Source organism: Phodopus roborovskii, unplaced genomic scaffold, assembly GCF_943737965.1.
Source record: "Phodopus roborovskii unplaced genomic scaffold, PHOROB, whole genome shotgun sequence".
NCBI classification, from domain to species: domain Eukaryota; kingdom Metazoa; phylum Chordata; class Mammalia; order Rodentia; family Cricetidae; genus Phodopus; species Phodopus roborovskii.
In genome coordinates, this window is record NW_026125506.1 from 9,278,741 (window position 1) to 9,304,351 (window position 25,611).

At 53.3% G+C, this 25,611-nt stretch overlaps 1 protein-coding gene across 2 annotated transcripts in view; it reads right to left on the bottom strand.

The window, feature by feature from the left end:
- The window catches only part of Tpcn1 (two pore segment channel 1), a 52,804-nt gene that overhangs the window by 16,974 nt on the left and 10,219 nt on the right, over positions 1-25,611 (bottom strand). For both annotated transcript variants that reach the window (XM_051176538.1, XM_051176539.1), the window contains exons 3-10: positions 8,024-8,151; positions 6,039-6,215; positions 4,954-5,067; positions 4,229-4,359; positions 3,151-3,239; positions 2,214-2,248; positions 1,772-1,830; positions 1,484-1,583 (exon numbers count right to left, since the gene is read on the bottom strand). In XM_051176538.1, the coding sequence (XP_051032495.1) occupies positions 1,484-1,583; positions 1,772-1,830; positions 2,214-2,248; positions 3,151-3,239; positions 4,229-4,359; positions 4,954-5,067; positions 6,039-6,215; positions 8,024-8,151 (833 nt within the window). The remainder of the gene's footprint in view (positions 1-1,483; positions 1,584-1,771; positions 1,831-2,213; positions 2,249-3,150; positions 3,240-4,228; positions 4,360-4,953; positions 5,068-6,038; positions 6,216-8,023; positions 8,152-25,611) is intronic.

Consider the following 25,611-nt stretch of genomic DNA (forward strand, 5'->3'; position numbering starts at 1 on the left):
TGTGCACACGCACGCATGTGTGTGTGTCTGTGTGAGCATATGTGCTATAGTGCAATTTGGGGGCCACAGGACAACTTTTGGGGGCCGTTCTACGCTACTCAGGCTGTGAGGCTTGTAGGCAAATGCTTTTACCTGCTGAGCTATCACACTGGCCCTCTCTTATTTTTTTGAGACAGTCTTACGATGTATGTAGCCATGGCTGGTCTGGAGTTTGCTATGTCCTTGCATCCTCCACCTGAGTGCCAGGGTTGCAGGCGTGTGGCATTGGGCCCAAGCCTTCCCTATTGTTCTGACTTGGTGCCGGCCACACAGAAATCCCCTGCCTTTCCCCATGTTCCAGTCAACAGACCCTCTGCATCCCGGAGCCTCGCCCCATTCTGGAGGAGGAACGTTGAGGCAGACAAGCTTTGCCCACTCAACCTGGAAGCGCTGTGCCACATTCTTTCTGTGCAGTCCCCTGTGGCTGTCCACACTTCCACCATGCCTTTGTAACGGAGTCTCTGAAAACCCAAAGGATGGAGTGTGGGGTGTTTCTAGAGAGCCTGGAGGTTCCTGCAGGGGCAAGTCGGGAGAGGACAGGAGAGTGTCCACTGTGCCCGTACAAATCTCATCTGGACTCCTTGCAGTTCCTTTACTATAAACCTGCAAACAGATCTTCCTAGTTCTACGAGTCCCCAAGGAAATCACTGACCCTAAGGTGAGGGTTGCAGGGACCCTGCTATGCAACCACTGAGCCAGAAGCAAAGGGGTCCCCTGGTGCTTATAGCTGCCTGAAGTTTGGGGACCAAGCCCTTGCCTTGTGGGGTCTGGCGCTGTCTGGAAGTGGGATGGGCAAAAGCTGCCAGAAAGCACACACACCTGCTGGCCCACAGGCTGCTTACAACTTCAGAGGCGGTGGAGAGCTTTGGGGTGTGGCTGGTCTGGAAGCTAATTACAAACTACCTCAGTTCCTTCATGGTCATTTACAACCGCCTCTGCGTGCAAACCTTCCGTCTTTGTGGCTATTAAGGAAATCCTGCAGAATGTACAAACACATCACCAGTCTAAAGGCTAACAGTGCCCTCGGCTGGCACGTGAGGTCCACAGCAGGGCTCTCCTTCTCTCTGTAATGTTGACGCCACCAGTGTTTGCAGAGTGTGATGGGCACACATGTCCCTCCGTCCACCTGATTCTCAGCTGCCTCTCCTGCATACGGTGGTGGCAAAACCACAGCACTGCCGCCCTGCATCTGTGTTCAGTCCTCTCCGCACAGTGCCTGGCTGGCTTCATTGGGGGCAAAATGCTTACTTTAAGGAGGGAAGGATGCAGAGGTGAGAATCGCCTTGCTGTAAAACCCAGCATCATCTATGGCGATGGGGGCACGGAGCCAGGGAACCCTGGCCGTCCTCAAACATTCTGCAGGCCCCACACCTGACTGTGGACCTGGGACACACCTGCTTGGTGTCCTGACATCTCCATCCCTGAGCCCACTGCAGACACTCACCAAGTTCATGATGAAGTACAGCTCAATGGAGAGGTACACGATGAAGAAGATGCAGGACCAGGAGCTCCGGGAGTAGGAGGGCATCATCACGTCTGGAAAGCTGCATGGCACAGGGTCACCTCAATCTCTATGGATGCGCCTTGACAGAGACAGCTGCTCCCCTGCACTCCCAGCCACCCCCTTTCCCTCCGCTCAGCCCCGTGTGCACTGAGATGGGGAGAACCTTGGGAGGAAGGAGACAGCCCTGGGCTGGGGCGAGGCCAGCGGTGGGAGTGGACCCTGGCTTACTTGGCTGTGGTCAGAAGAACGAACAGGTTGACGATGCTGTTCTCCAAGGTGTTGAAGTACTACAAGGAAAGGGTGGGGATGTGTGGACCAGCCTGGATAGTCACTCGCAGGGCTCACCTCTCCCCCTTCCTCCTTGGAATACACAGGGCATCTAAGCAGAGGGGCAGTGTCCATGGAGGCCTGGAGTGAGGCCTCCTCCTCTGCTGTCTACTAGAACACTCCAGCATTCCAACCCTGAACCTGGAAGCTTAGCCTATAAGAACAGCAAAAGGAGGCCCCTTGGCTGTCAGGGAAAGCAGCAGCTCAGGTCTGAGGGATGGGGACTCTTGGGAACCAGAAACCGGGCAGGGTACTCTTCTAAACAGGGCCAGGGTCCTCCCAGCTACCCTGTCTGGCAGAAGAGCCTCCCCATAAAGCAAATGACCAAGACCTATTTACTTACTGGGTCGGAAGGGTTAGTGGAGAATAAGTAGAAACCTAGATTGTGGCAGAAAAAAAAAAAAAAAACACACACAGACCAAGAGTGATGTTAGAAGTGGAAACTCCCAAGGCGGGGGTGGGTGGGGAACGTGAGGGAGCTGGGAGGGTCTAAAATGAGTGAGAGCCAGAGAGGAGGCTGGGAGAGGGCACTAGGGCGTGGTGAGGACTGAGGCACACTGGAGAGCCCCTGGGCCGCCACATGTTAACCTGCTGACACCTGGGAATGAGTGTTGACTCTGTCAGCTCCAGCCTTTAGAAAGGGCTAGAAATCTGTTGCATAAAATTGAATTTTAAGATGTAGAGTTTTCACAGTAATCACATCTGTGGGCTGGACCATAGATGCAGGCAGCTGACTGCCTCTGCGCTGAGGGCACAACAGCCAAGTCATGCGAAGGCAGCCAAGGCCCTGGGCAGGGTGCTGTTCTTTCCTTCCTTCCTTCCTCCTCCATCCCTCCCTCTTTCCTTCCTGTCACCCTTCCCTCCTCCCTCCTCTCCCCTCCCCTCCCTCCTGCCTTTCCTCTCACCCTTCCCCGGGAGCCTTACAATCATGACCCAGGGGAAAGCCCCTGCCTCCACACAGATGCCGAATCTGATTCGACCAGAGTGGGTGGCAGGCAGTGCACATGTGTAATCCCAACATTCGGGAGACTGAGGCAGAGAGCTCAAAGGTTCTAAGCCAGCCTGGGCCTACACAGTGAGACCCAGCTGACCTGGCCTTTCAGCAGGTGGGGATGTAGAGGGGAGGTGCCGGTTTATAGCCTCCAGAGCTGTGAGCAACTGAGGCCCTGGCTGCTGAGCCACTCTGCGTGCATGCATAAAGCCCCCGGGACACGGCCTTCCTGGCCTGTGGGTGACGTGTGTTTCGGGACTGGCTGGTGGGGGGGACGCACGGCGCTCACCCAGGATAGCAAAGATGATCATGAAGAAAAGCAGCAACAAAAGGATGTCCATGAAGGGCGGCAGGGACTGGAAGATCTGCCGCAGGTTGCTGGGGAGAGAGACAGCCAGCTGAGAGGTGGGCAGCGGTGGGAGGGGCCATCCGTGCCTCCAGCAGACAGGCTGGTGGGAACGTGACCTGGTGGGAACGTGACCTGGGCCGCTGCCTCTTCCTACTGTACCCCTGAAGGTGACCTGGGACGCTGCCTCTTCCTACTGTACCCCTGAACGTGACCTGGGACGCTGCCTCTTCCTACTGTACCCCTGAACGTGACCTGGGACGCTGCCTCTTCCTACTGTACCCCTGAACGTGACCTGGGACGCTGCCTCTTCCTACTGTACCCCTGAACGTGACCTGGGACGCTGCCTCTTCCTACTGCACCCCTGAACGTGACCTGGGACGCTGCCTCTTCCTACTGTACCCCTGAAGGTGACCTGGGACGCTGCCTCTTCCTACTGTACCCCGGAGGGCTCCATGCTTAGCTTAATCCTAACGCACCTGAGGGCCTCCACTCAGTGGATGACAGGGACAACCAAGGCAGGAGCTGCCACCTCCACGCTAAGAGGGAAGGTGTTGCAAGAGGCTACATGTGGCCTGTGGGGACCAAGGTCACCTTCCGTAGGTTGGAGGGCACATGCACACACAGGTACTAAGCCACCCACTCCCAGGATAGTTGTTTCTAGCTGCAGACACAAAGGATCAAGTGCTCATTCCCTGCCATCAGCGGGTCCCTGGCCAAGTGACTGGAGGGAGTCTCCAAGGATGGCTTTAATCCTAGGCTGGGTCAGCTCAAGCTCAGAGTTCTGGACTAGGTGGGAGGAGCCTGCAGGACAGCTCTGAGAAGTCAGCCTTAGGCTATCTTGTAGGGCCAAGATAGGGAAGGAGCCTCGGCCAGAGTGAGCACACTTCCCAGAAATACACCCTCCGCCGTGCTGAAGCTAATGTGCTGACACTGCCCCCAGAAGCAGGATTGGGAGGGGACCAGTCAACCCAACTCCTGCTCACTCCTCTCCCTGCCAGCCTGGAGGGCCAGGCCTTACCGCCGCACGCCGCCACAGTACCGACAGTCCACCAGGAAAATGCAGCGTAGTGCCCGGGTCACCCGCATGTGGGAGGTCTGCCGCACCAGCACCACAATAGCTTCGATGAACTGTACCACCAGGACAGACGTCTGGGGTTGGGAATGCAGGACATGGTTATCTCCCTGACCCAGCTTCCGATGTACTGAGCAGACACCGATGGGCAGAGAGAGCCCACAGGGACCGCAGAGCTCCTCCTGTGTCTGCCTGTCTCAATAGCAGTGGTGAGCCCTCCTGCAGCCAGCCAGTCCAGATGTGTGGCCTGAGACAAAGCTGGCATGTGGGTCCTCTCTACAGTGAGATGCCACCTGTCCTTGGGTGCTCACTGATACCCTCCCAGCATCCTCATGGCACCAGGAAGCCCTTGAGGACTCAGCCCTTGGGGGGATGTTTTCCTGGACAGACTGCATGGCCTTTGGCGTGGTCCCAGTGAGGTCACAGAGCTGGGTCTGAATCCCACCCTCTGGGCCTGAGACACTGCTCATTCTCTGGTTGGAATATGACATGAGAAGACCATCACACTCCCCCCCACCCCCCCACCCCACCCCCCCCCCCCCCGTGACCACGTATATGCAAATCAGCCCACCAGCATACGCTGGGCCCAGGGGGATTTTAAATGGAGCCATAGATCCAGGTGTCTCAGGGACCCGGGGGAACTCACTCCATGAGATGGACAGATATAGTACCTTGAGCATGGTGCGTTTGTGCCGGACGAATGTGTGGAAGCCCAGCCACCGCAGCTTCATGCAGAGCTCAAACACCACCACCATGAGGGCGAACAGCTCCAGGGTGGCATGGACCTGCAGTCAGAGAGGTGGAGGCCATATCTGGGGAGCCCGTCCATGGCACCACTCCTCTCCTGGGACTTCTTCCGAGGCTCGCACACATACACACACCCACACCCACACACCAGACCTCAAGATGCCAGACTAGGCCTTGGAGACAGAGCTTTCCCCAGACGGCTAAGAATAAACTTGACATTCAACGGAGAGAAATGCAGACCCACACCGTGTGAAGTTAGAAAGCAGCTCGAGGCTCTGGTTGTTCTAGGGAGAACTGTGCAGGACTTAAAAAAAAACAAAACAAAAAACAAAAAACCCACGAAAGGCATCTGGAAGCAAGAACAGGGGATTATAAGCAAAAAGGTAAAAGGTAACAATTGAACAGCCATCTGCATCTAGCAGGCTGCTAGGGCTGGGGGGGGGGTGGCTCAGTTGGGTAAAGGCACTCCCTTGCCTTGTAGGCCTAGTGACCTGAGTTCTTCTCAATTGCCTTGTAGGCCTAATGACCTACCTGAGTTCTACCGCCTGGATCCCACAGACAGACAGAAAGAGAACTCACTCCACAAGTTTTCCTCTAAATACCATACATGTGCCCTGGCATGAGTGCATGTGTACACACACACACACACACACACACACACACGTAAGAAGTAATTCTTTTAAAAAGAGGGATATGTGGACAGCAAACTCTGTAACTACGCTTCCCCACTGATGGAAAGGGAAGGACCCGGGGAAGACCCTCAGGGGACTTCACCCACGTGAGCTGTGGCTCTCCCAGACCTGACCACAGGGTGGCCCTGTAGGACAGGCCTCTGAGTGGGCTCTCAAGGCCCCAGCCTGTCTGTGGAGTCACTTGAAACAGAGGAGCACCTCCTCTAGCTGGGAACAGGGCGCAGCTGGGTCTTCTCTCTGTGCTTCTAGAATGTTCCCCCTTAGGTCCCCTTAAAGGGCTGACAAGGCGCTGTGGCTCCTTTTCCCAGAGCACTCACGTAAATGCCGAGCCTGAGCGCGGGGACGGCGGGTGACTCGCACAGCGACAGCAGCAGCAGCAGCAGGGCCGTGAGCAGCTCCATCAGGTAGAAGAGGTGGTTGTGTGCGAAGAGGTAGGCGGCCAGTGCTCTGGCATCCTTGGGGTGGGTGAAGAACTTGTCATTGTTCTGGCCTTCCTACAAAGACAGGAGAACTTGAGCAGACATCACATGCCGAGGCGGCATCTGGGGAGGTGCTGGGGCAGGTGACCGAGGCCAAGGCACACATCCAGGAAGGTAGTGGGACAGCAGTCGCACTGGGGGACAGCCCCTGCCATCCCGTGGCCCTCTTCCCCTTCTGAGGAGGCCTTGGCTGGAGCTGACAGGGGCCTTGGTCACTTCCTGAAAGCTGGACGTTGCTATCCCACATCAGCAATAGAAGACAAACCGCAGGCCAGACAGAGGAAGCAGGGTTGTGGCCAGGGGAGGCTGAAAGGCCCTGTGGTCTGTACAGGGTGGAGTCTCTCACCATCTCACCGTGGTCTCCAGGGACAGAGAAGGCCTGGAAGCCTCTGTTTTCAATTACTAAAATATGTAATTCTTGTGAAATTTCTCTCTCTCTCTCTCTCTCTCTCTCTCTCTCTCTCTTCTTTCTAGACAGGGTTTCTCTAGACAGGGTTGCTTTGCAGCCTGTCCTGGAACTCACTCTATTAACCAGGCTGGCCTCGAACTCACAGAGATCCACTTGCCTCTGCCTCCCAAATGCTGGGATTAAAGGCCTGCACCACCAACACCTGGCTCTTGCAACTTTTTTCTAACCAGCTGCTAGGGAGGAAGGTGTACCTAAAGAGAGCCTGTTGGGAGGGCTCAGCTCTGAACCCCAGGACTCACAACCACCCAGGGGATGGGGCATGTTGTTTCCAACAGCAAAGACAGACTGAGAATTCACAGAATCTAACACAGCTCCTGGAGAAAGCTTTGGGCTTGTGTACAGACTGTCCACCCCAGGCCACTGTTCTATGGGCTTCAAGTCTCCGGGACGACAGAACCTCGAAGCTCATGGCGCCCAAGGGTGAGTGAGAAAGTTAACAGGCAAATGTGAGAAGAGCCAGGGCCAGAGACCCACATATCCAGTGACCTGGACCGGGCCTTCTCCACCATGGCTGCAGGAGGGATGAGGGGCTGGCCCTGACCCCAGCTGGACGGTCCTCCAGCACAGACCGAACCCACTGGGATCTGAGCTCTGCTGTACATTTTACTGTTAAAAGCTGATGCTGTGGCTGGGCAATGGCGGTTCACGCCTTTAATCCAGCACTCAGGAGGCAGAGGCAGGAGGATCTCTGTGAGTTCTAGGCCAGCCTGGTCTAATAGGAAGTTCTGGGAAAGCCAAGGTTACATAGAGAGATCCTGTCTCAGAACAACAGCAATAACAATGAAAAGACATCTTTAAAAAACAGTTCTCTATATGTAGAATCTGGATTTAACTATGTATCCTCACTATGACGACCAGGCAGGTCTCAAACTTGTGCTTCTCCTGCCTCAGTCGCAGCCATCACACCTGGCTTGAAACCCCTTATTAGGTTTGCCTTAGGGTTTCTATTGCTGTGACGGGATACCATGACCACGGCAACTCTTTTTGTTTGTTTGTTTTCTTGTTTGTTTTGTTTTTCAAGACAGGGTTTCTCCATGTAGCGTAGGAGCCTGTCCTGGAACTCGCACTGTAGATCATGCTGGCCTTAAACTCACAGAGATCTGCCTCTGCCTCCTAAGTGTTGGGATTAAAGGTGTGTGTCCAGCTTGACCACAGCAACTCTTATAAAGAAAAGCATTTAACTGGGGTGGCTTACGGTTTCAGAGGTTTAGTCCATTGTTGTCATGGTGGAACGTGGCGGTGTACAGGCAGAGTCCGACATCTTGACTCACAGGCAAGAGGAGGTGGTCTGAACCATACAAGTGGTCCTAAGGACCCACTCCCCACCCCCAGGTGTGGACCTAGATGCACTCACCTGGAGGTAGATTGCCGCCTCTTGATAATTCATCTCCCAGTTGTGTCTGGTGGGACTGGAGGGGGAACTGTCGGTCCTGGAGACCAGACTGGGAACCTGGGAGTCCTGGATGCTGTGGCTGCCCCCATCTGCGTTGGGAGAGGGGAGAGAGAGTCACTTAGAACCCAGGCTTGAGATAACACAGAAATGCTCAGCACCAGGTCACTCTCTTGTCAACGTGCTAACCTGGACTGCTAGCAACAAGCATCAGGGTGGCTGATCAAAAACGCTTTCTCTTAAGTAAGGGGGGGAAAAAAAAAAAAAAAAAAAAAAAAAAAGCACCGTGCCAGCAAGATGACTCAGCAGATAAAGGTGCTTGCCACCAAGCCAGGTGACCTGAGTTCAACCCCTGGTACTCATATGCAGAAAGCCTTTAAGCTACCCCCTGACCTCCATATGTGCACCTGGCATGTGGGCACGCCAACCCGCTCCTATAAATAAACTAATGTGTTTCTTTTAAAAGAGAGAGAGAGAGAAAAAGCACAAAAGAGCAGAGGGAGGGAGGGAGGGAACGGTCAAACCTACACATGTCTACTTATCTTTAGAAAAAGAAATTATTCAGGGAAGAAAAACAAGAAAGAAACTGGCTGTTTGGGGGGGGGCATGGTAAGTAAGGGCAGGCAGGGGGGCAGGCTCACTGTGTAGACTTTTGACTTTTGGAAGCATGTAGAGATCTTGCTTGGTCAAACATTTAACCAAAGTGGACACCCCCACCCCCGGCGGGGGTGGGGGGCAGGAACATCTGTTGCTTTTCCCTGCCCCCCCCCAACGCCCACCTCTTCCCTGCTTTGTCTGGGCAGAGTGCCCTCTCCCTGCCTTAGCCATACTGTTTGGCTTGGACAGAGCCAGCCCTGGCTGGAAGGCAGCTGACCAGAGAGCCTGCCTGCCGGCAGAGCCAGGAGTCATGGTGGGTGGAGCACTGAAGCCGGCCAACAGGAGCAGCATTTGGCACTTGCCCTGGGTCAGCTGGGCAAGAGGGGCTCTTTCTGTCCTCTGGCTGCACGAGAAGGAAGTCAACGGGACCCTTTGACTTCCAAATCTGAGCATGTTCACATGGCTTGTCACAATCCGAAGCCTCTCCTGGTACACATGCTTAAATCTGAGCACTGGGCATGAGTCCACTTGGCTAATCTACTGAGAAGAAGTGAATTTATGACAATCTGGTTACCCGCAACCCACGCTGTGAACGAGGTTTCTGTAGGAGGGACCCAATGTTAGATTCTTCACAAAGCCACCCAGGGCTAGGGCAGAAAGGGTCAGGTCCACAGGGCCACTTGGTTCCAAGATCTCGCTGACCTGGAAGTGTGGGCCAGGGTCATTGGGTACGGCCATTAACAAGGCTCTTCCCACAAATTTATAAAAACACAAAGAGGGGACCGTTGATGCTCACTAAAATGTACATGTTTTAAAGTGTATGGATTGACAGTTTTGCTTTTGGGTGGTGTCAGGCTAGGACCGGGTGGATACTCTTACCACTGAGCTACACTCTCAGCCCAACCAGGTATTAAGTTTGTACACACTTGTGAAAGAAGCAGCTAAATTAAGAAGTAAAGCCAGCATGGCCTGGGTGCACAGGCCTGGAGTCTCAGCTAGCTGAGGGGTCCAGCAGGAAAACTGCAAATTCAAAGCCTGCCTGGATTAGAGAGTGAGTTCAAATCCACCCAGACTCGAAGACTGTCTCAGAATAAAATGCTGGACTGGTGAGACGGTAAAGGGTCTTGCTGCCGAGCCTGATGACCTGAGCTCAACCCCCAGGATTCACACAGATGAAGCAGAGAGCTGATTCCCATGGCTGCTCTATGACTTTCACACGTGCACCAATAAACACAGTAAGCAATTAAATGTTAAATAAGCCACCTATGATGGCACATTCCTTTAATCACAGTACTGGAGAAGTGGAGACAGGTATGTCTCTTTAAGGTCAAAGGTCAGCCTGGTCTATACAGCAAGTTCCAGGTCAGCTAGTGTCACATAGCAAGACCCTGTCTCAAAACGAACAAACAAAACCAAAACCAACCAAATGAAAACATTAATTAATTAAATAAGCAAAAAAATGAATTAAACAAAAGTAAACTGGGCCAGAGACACAACACACTGGGAAAACACTAGTTCTGTGTGCAAAAGGCCCCGAGTCAATCCCCAGCACCCAAAGACTAACTAAAAAGATAAATAAAGTCTGGTGTAGTGGCGCACGCCTTCAATCCCAACACTCGGGAGGCAGAGTCAGGCGGGTCTCTGTGAGCTTGAGCCCAGCCTGGTCTATAAAGCCAGTTCCAGGACAGCCAAAGCTGTCCTGAACAGAAACCCTGTCTCGAAAAACCAAAAATACACAAAGAAGAAATGTAAATAAAAGGATGACAGGACCATCGCTTCATCACTTCCTGTGACTGCTGTCCCACCCTAGATGACCACTCAGCTGCTACCCTGCCTAATGACAATGCACATCTTAGAATATTGTTTAAGACATCGTCCAGTCTGCACATGTGGCTGCCTCCTCTCACCACAGTTACCCTGAAGTGAATTGGCGTTGTCCCGTGTGTCATCAGCTCTGTGCTACTGAGCATATCCCATCCTGTAACTGTGCCCTCAAGTACCCATGGTGTCCCTCCCGACATCCACAGAAGAAAAACCTAGGCCAGGCATGGTGGCCCGATGCAATCCCAGCACTCTGGGGACTGGAGCAGGAGGACGATGACAAGCTTGGCCTAGGTTTTACCTCTGAGAAGATAAACTTGTGACCAGTCATCCCACCTCTAGGTACTTAATTACTCCAAAGGAATGAGAGCGCTTGCCCCACAGCGAGCCTGGCGCTGCAGAAGCTGCGCCTTAGTACCGCGTCTGTGGAACACAAGGATAGCATTCCAGCTTCCAGACAGGCATGCAAATGACAGAGTCTAAACACTGGGTTCTTCCTACAGATGCCTTGTAAGGTGTGGTCGGGGAGAACCAGACTGTCCAATTCATTTCTTCCTGTCCGACCCAGATGCCTTGTTCCTCGCTGGTCACAGCTCTGGAGCAAGTCTCATGCACACAAGTGTGTGTGTGTGTGTGTGTGTGAGCACGCACGTGCCTGCTGGCGTGTACAGTATGCAGGTAGGGAATTCCTGACAGAAGAGACAGTGCCCATGGGACATAGCATCACTTCGAGCTCAAGTGTGATGTGTTGCACACTGATATAATTCTGAAACACAAGGGCTCTATAGGGTGTGTCCTGTTACAAATGTGACCATACAGGCAGGTTCAGCAAATGTGCCCAAGACCCCGCCACTGTGAGAGGCTGAGCCAGGACGTGGGCCCTGGCTGTAGGGCTCCAGAGGGATGCACGGGTCACTCTGCTGCAGGTGTGGTGGGCATGCGTGTGAAGCTCCAGTCTACCCATGTCCCTCTACTATATAAGACCCTCCACAGGCCCAGCCTGGGTGGAAAACCCAGAATGTTGCTTCTCTTTCCATGTTTCAGCATGTACAAAGTCCTCACAGGCAGGCAGGGCGTCAGCCTGGGGTGACTGGCTGCCACGGAGGGCAGCTGCTCATCACAGAGCACCAAGGGGCTCTGTACAGAGAAGTGGCGTGGTACCACAGAGGCAACATGCCACCACCCCACAGCTACAGATTACGAGTGGCTAGTGAGGACGGTGAGGGCAGAAGTGTGCGGCCAGGCCACAGGACTCGGTAACAAAGGACAGATGTGTGCAGCGAGGCCTCAGGGCTGGGTAACAACGGGCAGACTACGAAAAATGGCAGTCAGTGCCGAGCTCCAACTTCAACTGGGCACACGTGTGTTTTATTTCGTCCCAGATATGGACTGTGATTTAGGACTAACCGTTGCTGGGGCATCAATGTATTTATAGGTAGGCAGCAATCACATGAAAACAGGCAGGCCTGGGGATGTGGCTCAGCTGATAGAATGTTTGCCTAACATGTTCCAAGACCCAGGTTCAATCCCCAGCACCACACATATCTATAAATTGAAACTGGGCATGGTCGCACACTCGTGTAATTCCAGTACTTAGGGCGTTGAGACAGGAGGATCTGAGTTCAAGTCATCCTCTGCTACAGTTTATGACCAGCCAAATGAAAAAAAAACAAAAAACAAAAAACAAAACAACTAGCCAACTAACTAATCAACAAAGGCTGGCAGGCAGGCAGATGCACACGGCCTGAGAAACGACCCCAAACTCAGGCTCTGCCCTGAGGAGTCAGCAGCTCTTGGACTGTGTGTGGGGGCTGGGGCCTTCCACCAACACTGCCTAGCTGAGCTGTCCTGCTCCAAGACGACAATAACCCTGTTAGCACACAGGAGTCCCTCCCTCCCTCTGCCTGACGAACCACGGCCCACTAGTCTACATGGACGCCACTCAGCTCATCCTGGGATGACAGACACAGGGCCAGACTTGTCACCGGGCACATCACCAGCACAGGACGGCCTCTCCCTCACTGGGGTCAGCACCTTTTGCACTGCTGGAGCTGACACCAAGTCCAGGTGTGGGTAAATTTGTCTGGATTCAGAGGACGAGTGACAGGCTCTGCCACAGAGGACCACGGGCTCACTGTGAAGAGGCAGAAGACAGGGGGTCCTGCCCTTGGCCTCTCATGCAGATGGAGCAGCTGAATCAACACAGGCACAAGGGGGCTCAGGAAACTGACAGGCCCCTCCCCTAGGACCAAAATCATTCCCCACAGATTCCTGCCTCAGCCTCCCTTCTCTGAGTACTTCCATGCTGCAAACAAGCACCAGATACTATATAAACTAGGCACAATTATGTCCCCTGAACCGACCGACCTTCCATGGACTTGTCCCTTACTGTCCTGCCCCATGACCTTTTCCATACCAGAGAAATCTGCTCTGTGCGTGTGTATGTGCCTGTGTGTATGTGTGTCTCTGTATGTCTATATCTGTGTCTGTGTGCCTCTGTGTATGTCTCTCTGTGTGTGTGTGTATGTCTGTGTATGTCTCTCTGTGTGTGTATGTATGTCTGTGTATGTCTCTCTGTGTGTGTATGTATGTCTGTGTGTATATGTATATGCATCTGTGTATGCCTGTGCATGTATGTCTGTGTGTGTGTGTGTACGTGTGTTAACTTCCCAGTGCAGCACAGCCACCTGAAGAGAACTAAGGCAGGGCTGGGGAGATGGCTGAGCTGGTGAAGTGCTTGTAGCATAAGCTCCAGGACCCTCATTAGATCCCCAGCGGCATGGGGAGGATATAACACATCACTGAAAGGGGGAGTCAGGCAGGCCCTGGGGGCTCCCCGGCCAACCGGTCAAAACTGTGAGCTTCTGGCTCAGTGAGAGTCCCTGTCTCAAATAAGACACTGGAATGAAACCTCTGGCCTACACACACACACACACACACACACACACACACACACACACACACACGGGCATCTGTACTCCATACAAGCATGCATGAGCATGTATACCCACTCCACATGCATACACCACACAGGCACATGCACACACACATGCACACTAAGACTGTTGGTATTGGTCTTCTGCCTCAAAGATACCACAGTGTCAGCCTCCCTGGGAAACCCTAGGCATTTACCCCTCAACATGCAATCCAGTTAAAAAGGCCCCCTCATGTCTCTTCTCTGCACTCTGGATCCCTGTTTCTAGAACTTTTGGCCTAAGGGACCTTCAAGAAGTCAACTTTCTTAGGTCTTTCAACTTCCCACCCTCACGCTGTCCCAGGACAGACTGCCCTTGGCTCCTCTTCGAAGACCAATGGTCCATCTGTCTCTGACCCCTGACCCCTACACAGCCCAGCAAATGTTCAGAACCTGGCATGTTTGCCCGTTCCCCTGGCTAAATGTCAGCTCTCCGAGGACACGGGCCTTTGTCATGACTACTGCAGTGTCCCCACAGCCCCGAACAGTGTCAGTCCAGATCAACAAATCTGTCAGAACTGACGTGACATCAAGGACCCCTCCCCAAAGACCACCGGCTCCCACAGAGCACCGAAAAACAGGTGCCCAGAGGCTGAGGGCACAGGGCGTGGCAGCGTTTACCCACAGTGCACTAGGGAGCACCCAGGGGTGTTAAGGGGCACAGCCCAGTGCTCTGTATTCTGAGATTCCCTTTAAACACTGGCTGCAGAGGGGCAGTTCTATACAAGGGGGATCAGGACAGACCCCTCTGAAAGCACAGAAGGGTCACGCGGTTCCCATGTCCGGGCGGCCAGTCGAGCGCTTCCTCCCACTGTGTTCCAACCATTCAGCCCTTCACTGTGGAGAACACAGCACAGAACTTGGCAAGGCTTGGGACTTGTTTGTTAGCGGCTCTCACACAGGGACTGGGCTGAAAAGCTGTGGGTCGCCTGGGTCACCGAAGGGCTTTTCAGGGAAGCCACAGGTGATTCCATACAGCCTCCTTCAGTGCATGCAGGTGGCTGGGCAGGACATTTAGGGATTATAGAGAGGTCATACGTGGTGGGCAGGGAGCCACGGCCCCTCCCAGCCCTTTTATGCGGAGGTTTGGTGGCTTCAGGTCTAAGAGCTCTTGCAGGCTGAGCCGCAACTCCCTGCCTGGGCCTGCTTGGCTGCCAGGCTCCGAGGCTGGAGTCGCTCCAGCTCCTAAGAGTCCATTGTCCCTTGTATGAGCTGTGCTCAGGGGCTCGGCCGCGTTCCAGAGGGAAAGGACAATTAAGGGCCCCAGGGAAGGGCAGAAGGGATGTGTCAAAGTTGAGAAGGCAGAACAAGTGGTCCCCAAGTTCAGATGGGGAACTGATCCCAGGAAGTAAGCAGGGAATGCCCTGTGGCTTCTCAGGGTATCACCACAGCGCATGCCCCAGCCCCTGACCCCACTGAGGCCCCGCTCCCCCAACCTGCCCCGGAATCCCTGCCCCTCTGCAGTCACAGACAGCTCCAGTGACCACTGGCACCCACCTACCCTGGTGACAAGATCTGCCCAGCCTCCTCCTACAGAGCTTCCCATGAGAACTAGGTAGCAGGTCTCCAGGTGAAAGACTGGCTTCACCCAACATCACCCCTGGAGTAGCCCCTCATCATGGATTGCTACAACAGACCCTTTCCAGCCCAGACACTTATAAAGACCCCATCAGCATCACCCCCTTGGACTTTGTTACGTCCCTGCCAGGAGCACGAAAGCACCTTCTGGATGACCTACGTGGCCAGGAGCAAGGCATACCACAAGAGGTACAATGGAGGAGCAGGGATGACATCAGTATGGGGTGGTCACAGGGCTGGCCTTCCCCAGCTTCCTCCAATGACGACAGCTGGAAACTCAAATGAGAAGTAGGGACAGGGTCCCAGTGGGCAATAGAAGTACAGTCTCCCTGACTCTGGCACCCGCAGCTTGGAACTAGCCAGAGGAGGCGAGGCTCAGGGACACTCAGCCACCGGGAAGTCAGCACTGTGAGCCTGGGGGAAAGTTCCCTAGAGGTAAACTGTGTTGTCCACCGCCAGTGCCCTGGGCAGGGCTCTCTTTTGAAAACTGGGCTGAGCAGACAGGCATGAAGACCTTGACTACTAAAGATCTGTGTGATCCCCTCCCCGGAACTCCTCCCTTATCCCTGGCTAAGGGCCCAGGGATGTGACCACAAAGTTATCGGAGAACGGAGAGAAGGAATGAAAAGCATCAGGACACAGGGCAGCCACCCAGCCTCTGACAGAACTCGGACCGCCTCCATCCCTGAGACGCAGACAGCCCAGGATGACCCATGTGCACAGATGGCCATGCCGCCTCTACACTGATGTAACGGGCCCAGCCGCTCCCTGCAAACAGCTGGCTGCTTCGCATGCAGCCTCTGAGATGGCCCTGCAGGGACTCTGAGGATTCCGCTCGCTGGAGCACAGCACGGTGCAGCATCCTGGTGCAGTGGATAAATAGAAATGGCTTCCATATGCCAGCCATAAAGCTGGGGAAGAGAGGCAAGGGGCGGGGAGAAGGATGAGCGCACTGGAGCGGGTGGGCAGGAGAGGGGCTGCGCTGCCTGCACACACCCAGCAGGCAAGCCAGCCACGGCTGGCCTTGAGAGGTAGCTCTGGGTAAAAAGCCTGGGTGGGAGCTCTGATCTGAAAGGCAGCAGTGAGCAGCTTGGCCCGATGCAAGAGTTCAGAGCAGACCAGTGCTGGGGAGTCCACGGCCTTTCCAACTGCCCTCAGCTCACACACTCTTAAACACACACCTGGCACACATGTCCTCTTCGGTCCAAGAAAACCCCCGCCATGTGCCTCTCCTCCAACCTTCCTCCACGGAGCCTCAGTTTCTCCTCCCACACACTGGGACCCATGCCAGCTGTGCTCCGGGCACAGCAGAAATAAATGCAAACACCCAGAAAGCACCCGGAGCCCTCTGGAAACTGGAGCCCACCAGAATGACAATGAGCAGCCACAAAACTGCTTGCCAGTTGTCACTGAGAGTCCCACTCCATGGGCAAAACCTGAGGAGGGAAACTGAAGCAGAGAGCTGCTGGGGTGGTGTTCGCAGGGGCGGGGGGGGGGGGGCTATGCTGCTCCTGTGTGGGATGGCGCTTCAAGGACTCCCAGATGGGAACTGAGTAGGGAGGAGGCAGGAGGTATGCTGCCCTCTTCCAAGCCTCTGCTTTCTGGCAATTGGCTGTGAGATGGGGTAGGGAGTGGCCCGCAGTATCAGCTCAGGTAGGGAAGGCACAGCCAGGCACACACGCTGGCCTCTAGGAAGGTCAAGCTGGCCCAGGGCCCTCCTAGTTCAATGGCTGGCACCAACTCAGCGCCTGCCCTGCCAAAGGCTTACTTGGGCCCAAGGAGGAACAGAAGGCGCCGCAGGAAGGCTCACCGGTCAAGCGCTGCGTTAGAAGAAATTCTGGCTCGGAAGTGGTCAGGATAAAGCTGTGTGCCAGCTCTAACTCTGTTTTCAGCCACCTGACAGACCGGGACTAGAGTGGCAAATCCAAAGGGATCAGCCTGCCCCGCCAGGTCTTGGCAGGCAAAGAGCCAGAAGGTTGAAAGCACTAAACAGAGGAGGGGGGAGGGGGAGAGGCGGGAAGCAGCAGGACAGAAACAGCTGGCCCTGGGGAGTCTGGAAGGAGCAGGTTGAGGTGTGGGCAGGCAGGGTGGGGGAGGCTGGGAAAGGAGAGCAAGGGTGTCACTGCCTGCAGTGCCCACCCCACAAAACCACACAAGGGGAGGGACTAGCTGTGTCTATAATTCTAGCACTTGGAAGACAGATAGGCAGCATATTCTAGAAGGTGGGGGGGGGCTTAGGGAGCAGGGAGCCCAGGCTGGAAGCATAAACAGGCAGTGAGCAAGGTGTAGGCGGAAAGCCAAAGAGAGTTCTGAAATCCTGAAAAAAAAAAAAAAAGGTAAGGCAGAGGCAGGGGACTGCCGACAGCGAAGGTAGCTGCTCACACTGGAGCCCCTGGGGCATGCTTCCTTCTGAGGGCACACACACCAGGAGGTAGCTGGGGAGTGAAAATGCCCGGAGCAGGAGTCTGCTGTAATTCTGCCATCCACTGAGCGGGGGCACTGCGGTGCAGAGCGGGAACTTCCCCAAGGACAGAGAGGGAGCCTGAGTGCCCACCTCTCCTCTGCCGCCTTTGACAGGATAAAGCTGTAGGATGGGGGGCTGGCCAGCAGGCCCCATTACAGGCGTGGACTTGAGCTGCTGACGCCCAGGGCTAGCAGTGGGCTACCTCAGGTCACACAGCCACATGGCCCATCTGGTCTCAGCCCATCTTTGCTCACTCTACCTGAATCAAACCGTGAGATCCATTTCTGTCATGGCACACCTGCACCAGAGACCAACCACAGCCACACTGATCCTCTTCCATGCCATTCGGGGTACAGGGCTGCCATCTATGGTTTGCTGATCCATACATGGCACGGACATCTTCAGGTCATGCATTTCGAGGCCCGGTTTGGACCTGCCTGCTCTCCAGTGGTGGTGGTGGTGGGTGTGGGGTCACACACTGCATTTCTATGCTCATCACCACCTCACTTACTCCTAGGACTGACTGGGCACCGCCTTGCACAGTGCTTAGAATATCCCACACATGTACAGGCTCAAAGACACACATGTGCACATATGCACACATACATGCCACTCCATTCACTGCTCCTTGGTGGAGGGCCTCGGCATCTATGCAGACATCTGGCCATGGTTACTTGGAAGACCCATCGGGGGGCTTCTCAGTCCCCAAAAGAGGCCAGCACACAACCCATCCTCAGAGGACAGGAGTGACTTAAATTCAGCCAGTACAGGGCTGTAGCATAGTCCCTACCCAGTGGCTACCAGGGTCATTGGCCAGGAGGGCTGCCTGGACCCAGCTCTGTGGACGGCCACATTCGCAGCATCTGGGGCTGAGGCTGCTGGAAACCACTTTGTTCCAAAAAAGTAGCAGTCAAGAGTACAGGTACCCTCCAGAAGAGTGACATTAGCAGGAAGTCTATGTCCTAAAAGACCTGGATGTTTGGATACAATGGGCACACCACGTCTCCAGGGAGCTGAAACCCTGGATGGTCAATGGCCAGGCCTGAGTTAAGTCCTCCTTCCTTTTGTCTCAGTCTAGAAGAATGGCAGCCTGAAAGAGACATTAGTAAGAGACCTGCGCTGGAGGCCTGGAAGGGAGGGAGCTCCTGACTGTCCAGGGCATGGGGGTTGGGGGAAAGGTTGGGGGACATAAAGGAAGTTAACTATCCTCAGACTCAGATGTCTATAGAGTGCATAGGGCGTGGGGGGGGGAGCAGAGGGTTGGGGGGGGCCTCAAGGAAGTTAGCAGTCGGTGAGATGCTCAGCCTGGATGGCTGGAGTCAGAAAACCGGCTCCCAATCTCTAAGAGGAAGTCTGAATTCAGAATGAGGAAGAGCTCTGGGCTCCCGGAGAGAGTCCTTCCTCCATGACTCAGGGTTCAAGAGGGTAACACCTGCAGTGTGGCCACTTTATTGATGATGATGCTACTTTGTGGATGATAGAACCCTGACACTTTGTTACTAAGTTTCCGCCCTGATACTCTGTTACTAAGTTTCCACCCTTCACAGTTTAATCTTTATACCGACTGACTCTGATTTAGCTGTCCAGTAACACCATCTCACAGATTTAGAAATTGAGGGTCAGAACACACACACACTTACAACTTTGTTCTAAGTGGTTTGGCTGGCACGTCAACTTCCTTCCTTTGATGAAGAAGCCTGCGCAATTGAGGAAACATTAAAATCCCAGATTTTTCTGTGGCTGCCTACATCACCACCCTGTCCCTCCATCACACAGACTCCTATAGCCTAAGAATTCTCTCAAGCCATCGCCAGCTCCAGGCTCTTCTGCAGCCCCTCCACATTCTAGGACACTGCTCAGTCTCCACATAGAAATTGGGGGGGGGGTGACACTATGTAACAGTCTGAAATGGCCAACTGGCCTAGAGGCTGAGTGCTTCAATACTAATAAAATCGGAGCCTTGGTGAGGTTCCAGATCTGCTTCAGGGTCTGCACGACAACCATGATCACAAACGATGAGGCAGAGCCAGCCAAGTGTGAACAGCCGAGCTCGTGAGAAGAGGGGACCCTTGAGAGCCACAGAGAGAAGATATCACACTCACTGCCGACCACCCACGAGTGCGAGCCGATGCAGCCGGTGGCCTGGAGCGGCTCCAGGCCATTAGCCAGGGCCGAGCTCAGCCATCACCCAGCTGACTTTCTACAAGAGCTAAGCGAGTAAGAGAAAGAAAATGGAATTTTACTAAAGAGAGACATCTTTAAGAGAGGGCTGGCAGTCTCCAAATGGCAGGGTCAGGGAACTCAGATATGAGGGAAGGCGGTGGCAGTGGTGGTGGGGAACGGAGCGAGCGGCACAGACTGAATGATGATGCTACAATTACAAAAAACATGCAGGCTGGAGGCTGAGCGAGACCTCCATGTTCAAAATGCAGGCTGCTCTAGGGAAGCAGGCCTCGTCAGGCTACTCTGGGCTGGTCCCACGGACACGAATGAGCCTCTTGCTTACTCCAGGGGCTAGAGAGAAGCTGTGACTCCATCTCAGATATTAAGTGCACAGGGACGGTGTATGAGACCTGGTCCTGCCTTTATCAAACTCACAGTGCCAGGAAGAGGTAGAGCTGTGTGACCAATAGTTCAGAAACAGTGGCCACCTACCTGACTGGGCACCCTACCTCCTTACCCTCCCTGGCCCACCCAGCCAGCTCCAATGTTGTCACTGACTGGAATACATTTACAAACCCAGCCTGAACTGTGTGAATGAGGAGATGGTAATCACATTGTGGTTCTCTCTGCCAGTTCACCAAAACCCCATTTTCTCACTGCTGTAAGGAACCCATTACTCTGCAAAGTGAACTCAGGTTAGACAGAGCAAATGCGGGTCTCCAGGAGCTGGGCTGTGATGGCGGGGCACAGTGCAATGTGGCCGTGCTGTGCCCGTGTTCTGGGACCGGCTCCATGCTGCGAAGGCAAGGTTAGGGAGAAGAGGAACCGGGCCTGTATCGAAGGAAGAATCCTAGAGACAAGCTGGGGACATTGAATTGGTCACAGGAAGCTGGTATAACGCTGCACACCTGGCAGCCCAGTTGCTGGGAACTGAGGCAGGACAACTAAAGCCAGTTCTAGGCCAGTCTGGGCTATGTCATAAGACCCTGACTCAAAAAAAAAAAAAAAAAACCACAAAAGCAGACCAATCCTAGGTGGAACTCTCTGAGTTAGAGGCCAGCAGCCTGCCCTACAAATTCCAAGCCAGTCAAGGGCTACACAGTAAGACTCTGTCTCAAATGAACAACAAAACACAGGGTTACCAAGAAGGCTCACTGGGTAAAGGCACTTGAAGCCAAGCCTGACGACCTGAGTTGGAACCCTGGGACTCCCATGGTGGAAGGAGAGAACTGATTCCCACAGGTTGTCCTCTGGTCTCCACACATGAGCCCTAGCACAGCCACACACACATGCACAAGCACACAGACAGATAACAGAATAAATAAATAAATGTAATTAAAACTTTTTTTTTGAAACAACAAAAACTAGGCTGAACAGACAGTTCATGGTTAAAAGCACTTGCTGTTCTTGCAGAGGACCCGAGTTCAATTCTCAACACTGAGGTAGGGCAGCTTGTAACTGTAACGCCAGCTACAGGGGATACGAAGCCCGATTCTGACCTTTGAAGGTACCCATACGCATGTGCACATACATGTGCACAAGGACACACACATACATATCAATACACACTAAACTGTCTCACTGTCAGCATTGACAAGAACTTGACCCAGAGGCTCAGTTTATCATTTGCTTATCAACAACTATATAAAGGGCTTGAGGCTAGCCTGAGCTACATGACACATATCTCAAAAAAGAAAAAAGAAAAGGTGCACTATTTATTGTTAGCTGAGGCCTCAGGTGACTCTGACTGTGTATTACTGCCTGTGTGGTCCATCCTGGTGAAACAATTAGAAGTTAAAACAACACCCCCTTATCTAACTTGGGCGTCTCAGTGGTCTGTCAGAGAGGGCAGTTTGGACAACTGGGCATCCAGGTGGACACATGGCTGGAACACTAGGCTTCTAGGCTGCTGGGCTATCAACAACATTTCGCTGCCAGGCAGCCTGAGGCTGAACTCTGCAGCAGGCCAACCCCTAGACAGGCCTTTCTAAGTCACCTTGACTTCAGGTATCTCCTCCCATATTCCCTCTACTTTCTCCACCTCCTCCTCTTTGTTTTTTTTTTTTTTGTTTGTTTGTTTGTTTGTTTTGTTTTGTTTTGAGACAGGAGTTCTCTGTGTAACAGCTTGTCTGTCCTAGAACTCGCTCTGTAGACCAGGCTGTCCTCAAACTCCCTGAGTACTGAGATCATACCACTGGCTTCCTCATGCCTTTTCAATGGCCTACCAACAACATCAGTTTCTCTTCTCTTTCTCTTTTGTTTGTTCTGAGGACTAAGGGCTTGACCTAAAACAGACAGCAGGGTTCGGAGGTCACCGCCACTGACCAAGATGGCTCACTCTGCCCACTGGCTCACCATTATTTGCTGAAGGGATAGACTCTGTGGCTCCTGAGGCCTGCCTGGGTGGATGCCCTCCCCCCATACCTCCACAGGCTTGACTGGAGATGACAGCCTGTAATATCAATACACACACAGAGAGCCACAAGCAAGGACAACAATGGTGGCTAGAAAGACTGTCATTTAAGTGATAGGAAGGCCACTCCATCTGCGGTCCCTGTCCAGCAAAGGGTGACACTTTGAAAAATTGAGAAGGGATCTGCAAGTGCCCTAACCCATCCAGTGGAGGCTGGGAAGCCACCACCAATTTCACCAAGGAGTTCCCCAATCCTGAGGGAGTCTTCCACAGAGAAACCGTGCCCCGCACCATATTTCGGATAACTCAAATCAAAGCCGCCCCAGGCAGCAACATAACCCTGCAGCTTCCACGGTTAGCACACAGGGAGGGAGACATGGCTGAGCCACAACCTGGCACTTCCTAAACTCTGAAATCCTGGGATCTGAGTCGCACACCCAGTGGGCAGAGTGGGCGGCTTCTGCTTTGGGAGGAACCAAGTGTTAAGGCTCAGCTGCCCGGCTGAGCAGAGCGACATCAAGCCCCATCCCTGGTCAGGATGGAGGCCTGGGGACTGGGTGGAAAGCTAAGCCTGGACACAGCAGGAGCTTGAGACACCGGGCCAGGACTTGGCGGCCTCTCTGATCTGGTGCTGGGCTGAAGGGAACAGGAAGAGCACAACAGGAGGTGGGATGGTCCGCTCTCACTTCCTGTCTCCTGCTGCTAGGACGAGGCTAATCTAAGTAGCTCCCTGGCCAGGGTTGGGCAGGTAGCCTGGGACAGTCCTGTAGGCTTCTCACAGACCAGAAGTTTCCCAGCAACTCTGAAGCAAGAGGGTGCTGGGTTTCCAAGCTGCACAGATGAGCAAGGCATAATGCACCCAGCCTGGGGAGGCTCACGGACTGTTGGGGAGCCCGAGCCAGAGAATAAATGGATAAACCTGGCTCCTGCCCCCACCACATGGCCAGAATCTCCAAGACCAACCCACCTTGTGGCTACTAGTTTCAGGGACAACCATGTATATAGTATCACCACACGACAGTCCTACCCAAAACACCCCACAGCTCCAGGCAAGGCAAGATGGCCTCTCTGCCAGTTGGGATTCCTTGTTCTAGTACCTTCCAACAGTACTGGTGGCCATTTACTAAGCCTCCACCTGGCACACATACTCCAGGCCCTGCGGTCATTAGGAAAGCTCTTGTTTTAACCTCATGACAGGTCCAAAGTCTTGGTGTGACTGTCTCTTTATGAATGAGGGGACCCAAGCTTAGAGACATGCTGTCACCTGCCTGAGGGGCACAGTCCATGCTGTGCTGGGTTAATACCCAGCTGCTCCAACCCCAGAGCGCAGGCCCATCCCACACTGTGATTCTTCTGTCTAGACTGTATCCCCTGCCAGGCTGTGTTGTGGAATACTTATGTATGTAAAGATGTGTTACTTTTGTTTCACCTTGCCTGCCTAAAGTTGAATAAAGCTGAACAGCCAGCCAATAGCTAGCTAGGCGGAGAGGGGTATGGGGGGGGTTGTGGGCAGAGAAAATAAATAGGAGGAGGAATCTAGGATGGAGAGAGAAGAAGGAGGAGAGAACTAAGGAGAAAGAGAGGGGCCAGAAGTCAGGCAGCCACCAGCCAGATGTAGCGACAACAGGAAAATAAGATAGGAAGGGAGGGAGAGAGGGAGAGAGGGAAGGAGGGAGGGAGGGAGGGAGTCCAAGGTAAAATTGTACAAAACTAATAAGTCTCCGTGTCATGATATGGTAGCACAAAAGAAAAAGCCTGTTACAAGGGAGGCCTGCCCCCTACATCCCTCCCAGCTTCCCCAGATCCCTCAGTTTAAATGTAGTGGCTTAATTAAGAAAAACAGAGGCTTTAAATTCTTTTCCTATTGTCATTCTTCAGCATGTGTCTTCCGGATTGTACTTTTAGAATGTTTGATTTTAAACATTGATGTTTGAGTTGCTAACTTGAGTTTCTTAAATTAAAAAAAAAAAAATCACTAAATCAATTCTGGCTTAGGATTAGGACAGAATCTCTTAATAGTTTGAGAGGACCCTAAACTTACTCCGGCTGATGGGTACAGAGTATTTATGCAAAGCAACATTCTCAGTATTGATATAAAATCCAAATATTTATCAGCTCTGGGAAACGACTCTTCATCCTGCAGTGGCAAGTATTCAGCCAAGAATTGATCCCGCATGCAAAAACAGACGAGTGCGCTTGTCTCACTTAGGACGCAAATTTGCCTTCATCTTCAATAAATGGTAAAACTATCCATACCAAAGAACTGTTTTCCGATCAATGTCTTGGGCTGCTGAGGTGATAGATACAGTGGGCAAAGCTCCTGCCATCAATCCTGATGCTCGGGACCCACGTGTTAGAAGAGAGGACGGACTCGCACTCAAACACATACGGCAAATAAATGTCTAAAAAGTGTGTAAAGAAGGGGTTTTAAGTAGAAACAGTTTAAGAAGTCCTGCCCTCGCTCACCCAGGTGTCTGAATGGGTGTGTCCCCTCCAGCTGAGTGATGGCACCCATGCTCCAGTGTCTCCTACCACAGTGTGATAGTCAGAACTCACTCCAAGGGCTTACAAGTACCTACTAGAATATGGGAAGCCGAGGTTTCAGAATTCAGGCTAGAATAAGAACAGTGTCTGCTTGACTACCCAGGTACCCCTTAAACACCGAGCTCAACCAAATGGGCAATGTGGTGTCCTGTCCTGGGCCACTGCCACATTATTGTTTCCTCCTTTTTTTTTTTTTTTTGGTGGGTTGGGATTGAAGCCAGGGCCTTATAGATGCTCAGTAAGCACTACACCACTAAGGCACGCCCTCAGTGCCCACCTGGCCCTGTCACTCATCTCTAACCCCTTTCTGGAGGCAGACTGGGAGACTCTTCAGCCCCCCCGTAACATGACGGTAGCTCTGGGGCGGAGGCAAGGCTACCCTGAAATCTCAGCTCCCCACCCCACCCTGTAATTAAATGACTGCTGTGCCACTCGCCCAGGGTGACTCTCTTCAGGGACACAGTCAACCTGCATCTCTCCAGAGCCGTCCTGTGCTACCAGAGCCCTACCTCTCCCTCCTCCCCCATCCCTCCCACGTCTAAGTGCACTGACGGCTATCGAACATGCAACAAAACGGGGTACACTACACGCTCCCCGGCCTGTCAACTGAACTGTTTCACTTCCACGGGCCCTTTCCTGCACTAAAGACAGACAAGCTGGCCATTAGAAAGTGCCACCTTCTCGGCTGACAAGACGGCCATGGCCTAAAGAAGGACTGGATAACAAATCATTACCTGTAAAAACTTTTTTAGAACATCGTTTTTTAGCCGGGTGGTGGCGGCGCGTGCCTTTAATTCCAGCACTCAGGAGGCAGAGGCAGGCAGGTTCTCTGTGAGTTCAAGACCAGCCTGGTATACAAGAGCTAGTTCCAGAGCAGCCTCCAAAGCCACAGAGAAACCCTGTCTGGAAAAATAAAAAACAAAACAAACAAAAAGAGGGCCTGAAAACCGGAAAGGATAGGAACTACCCCCCCACTCATACACACACACACACACACA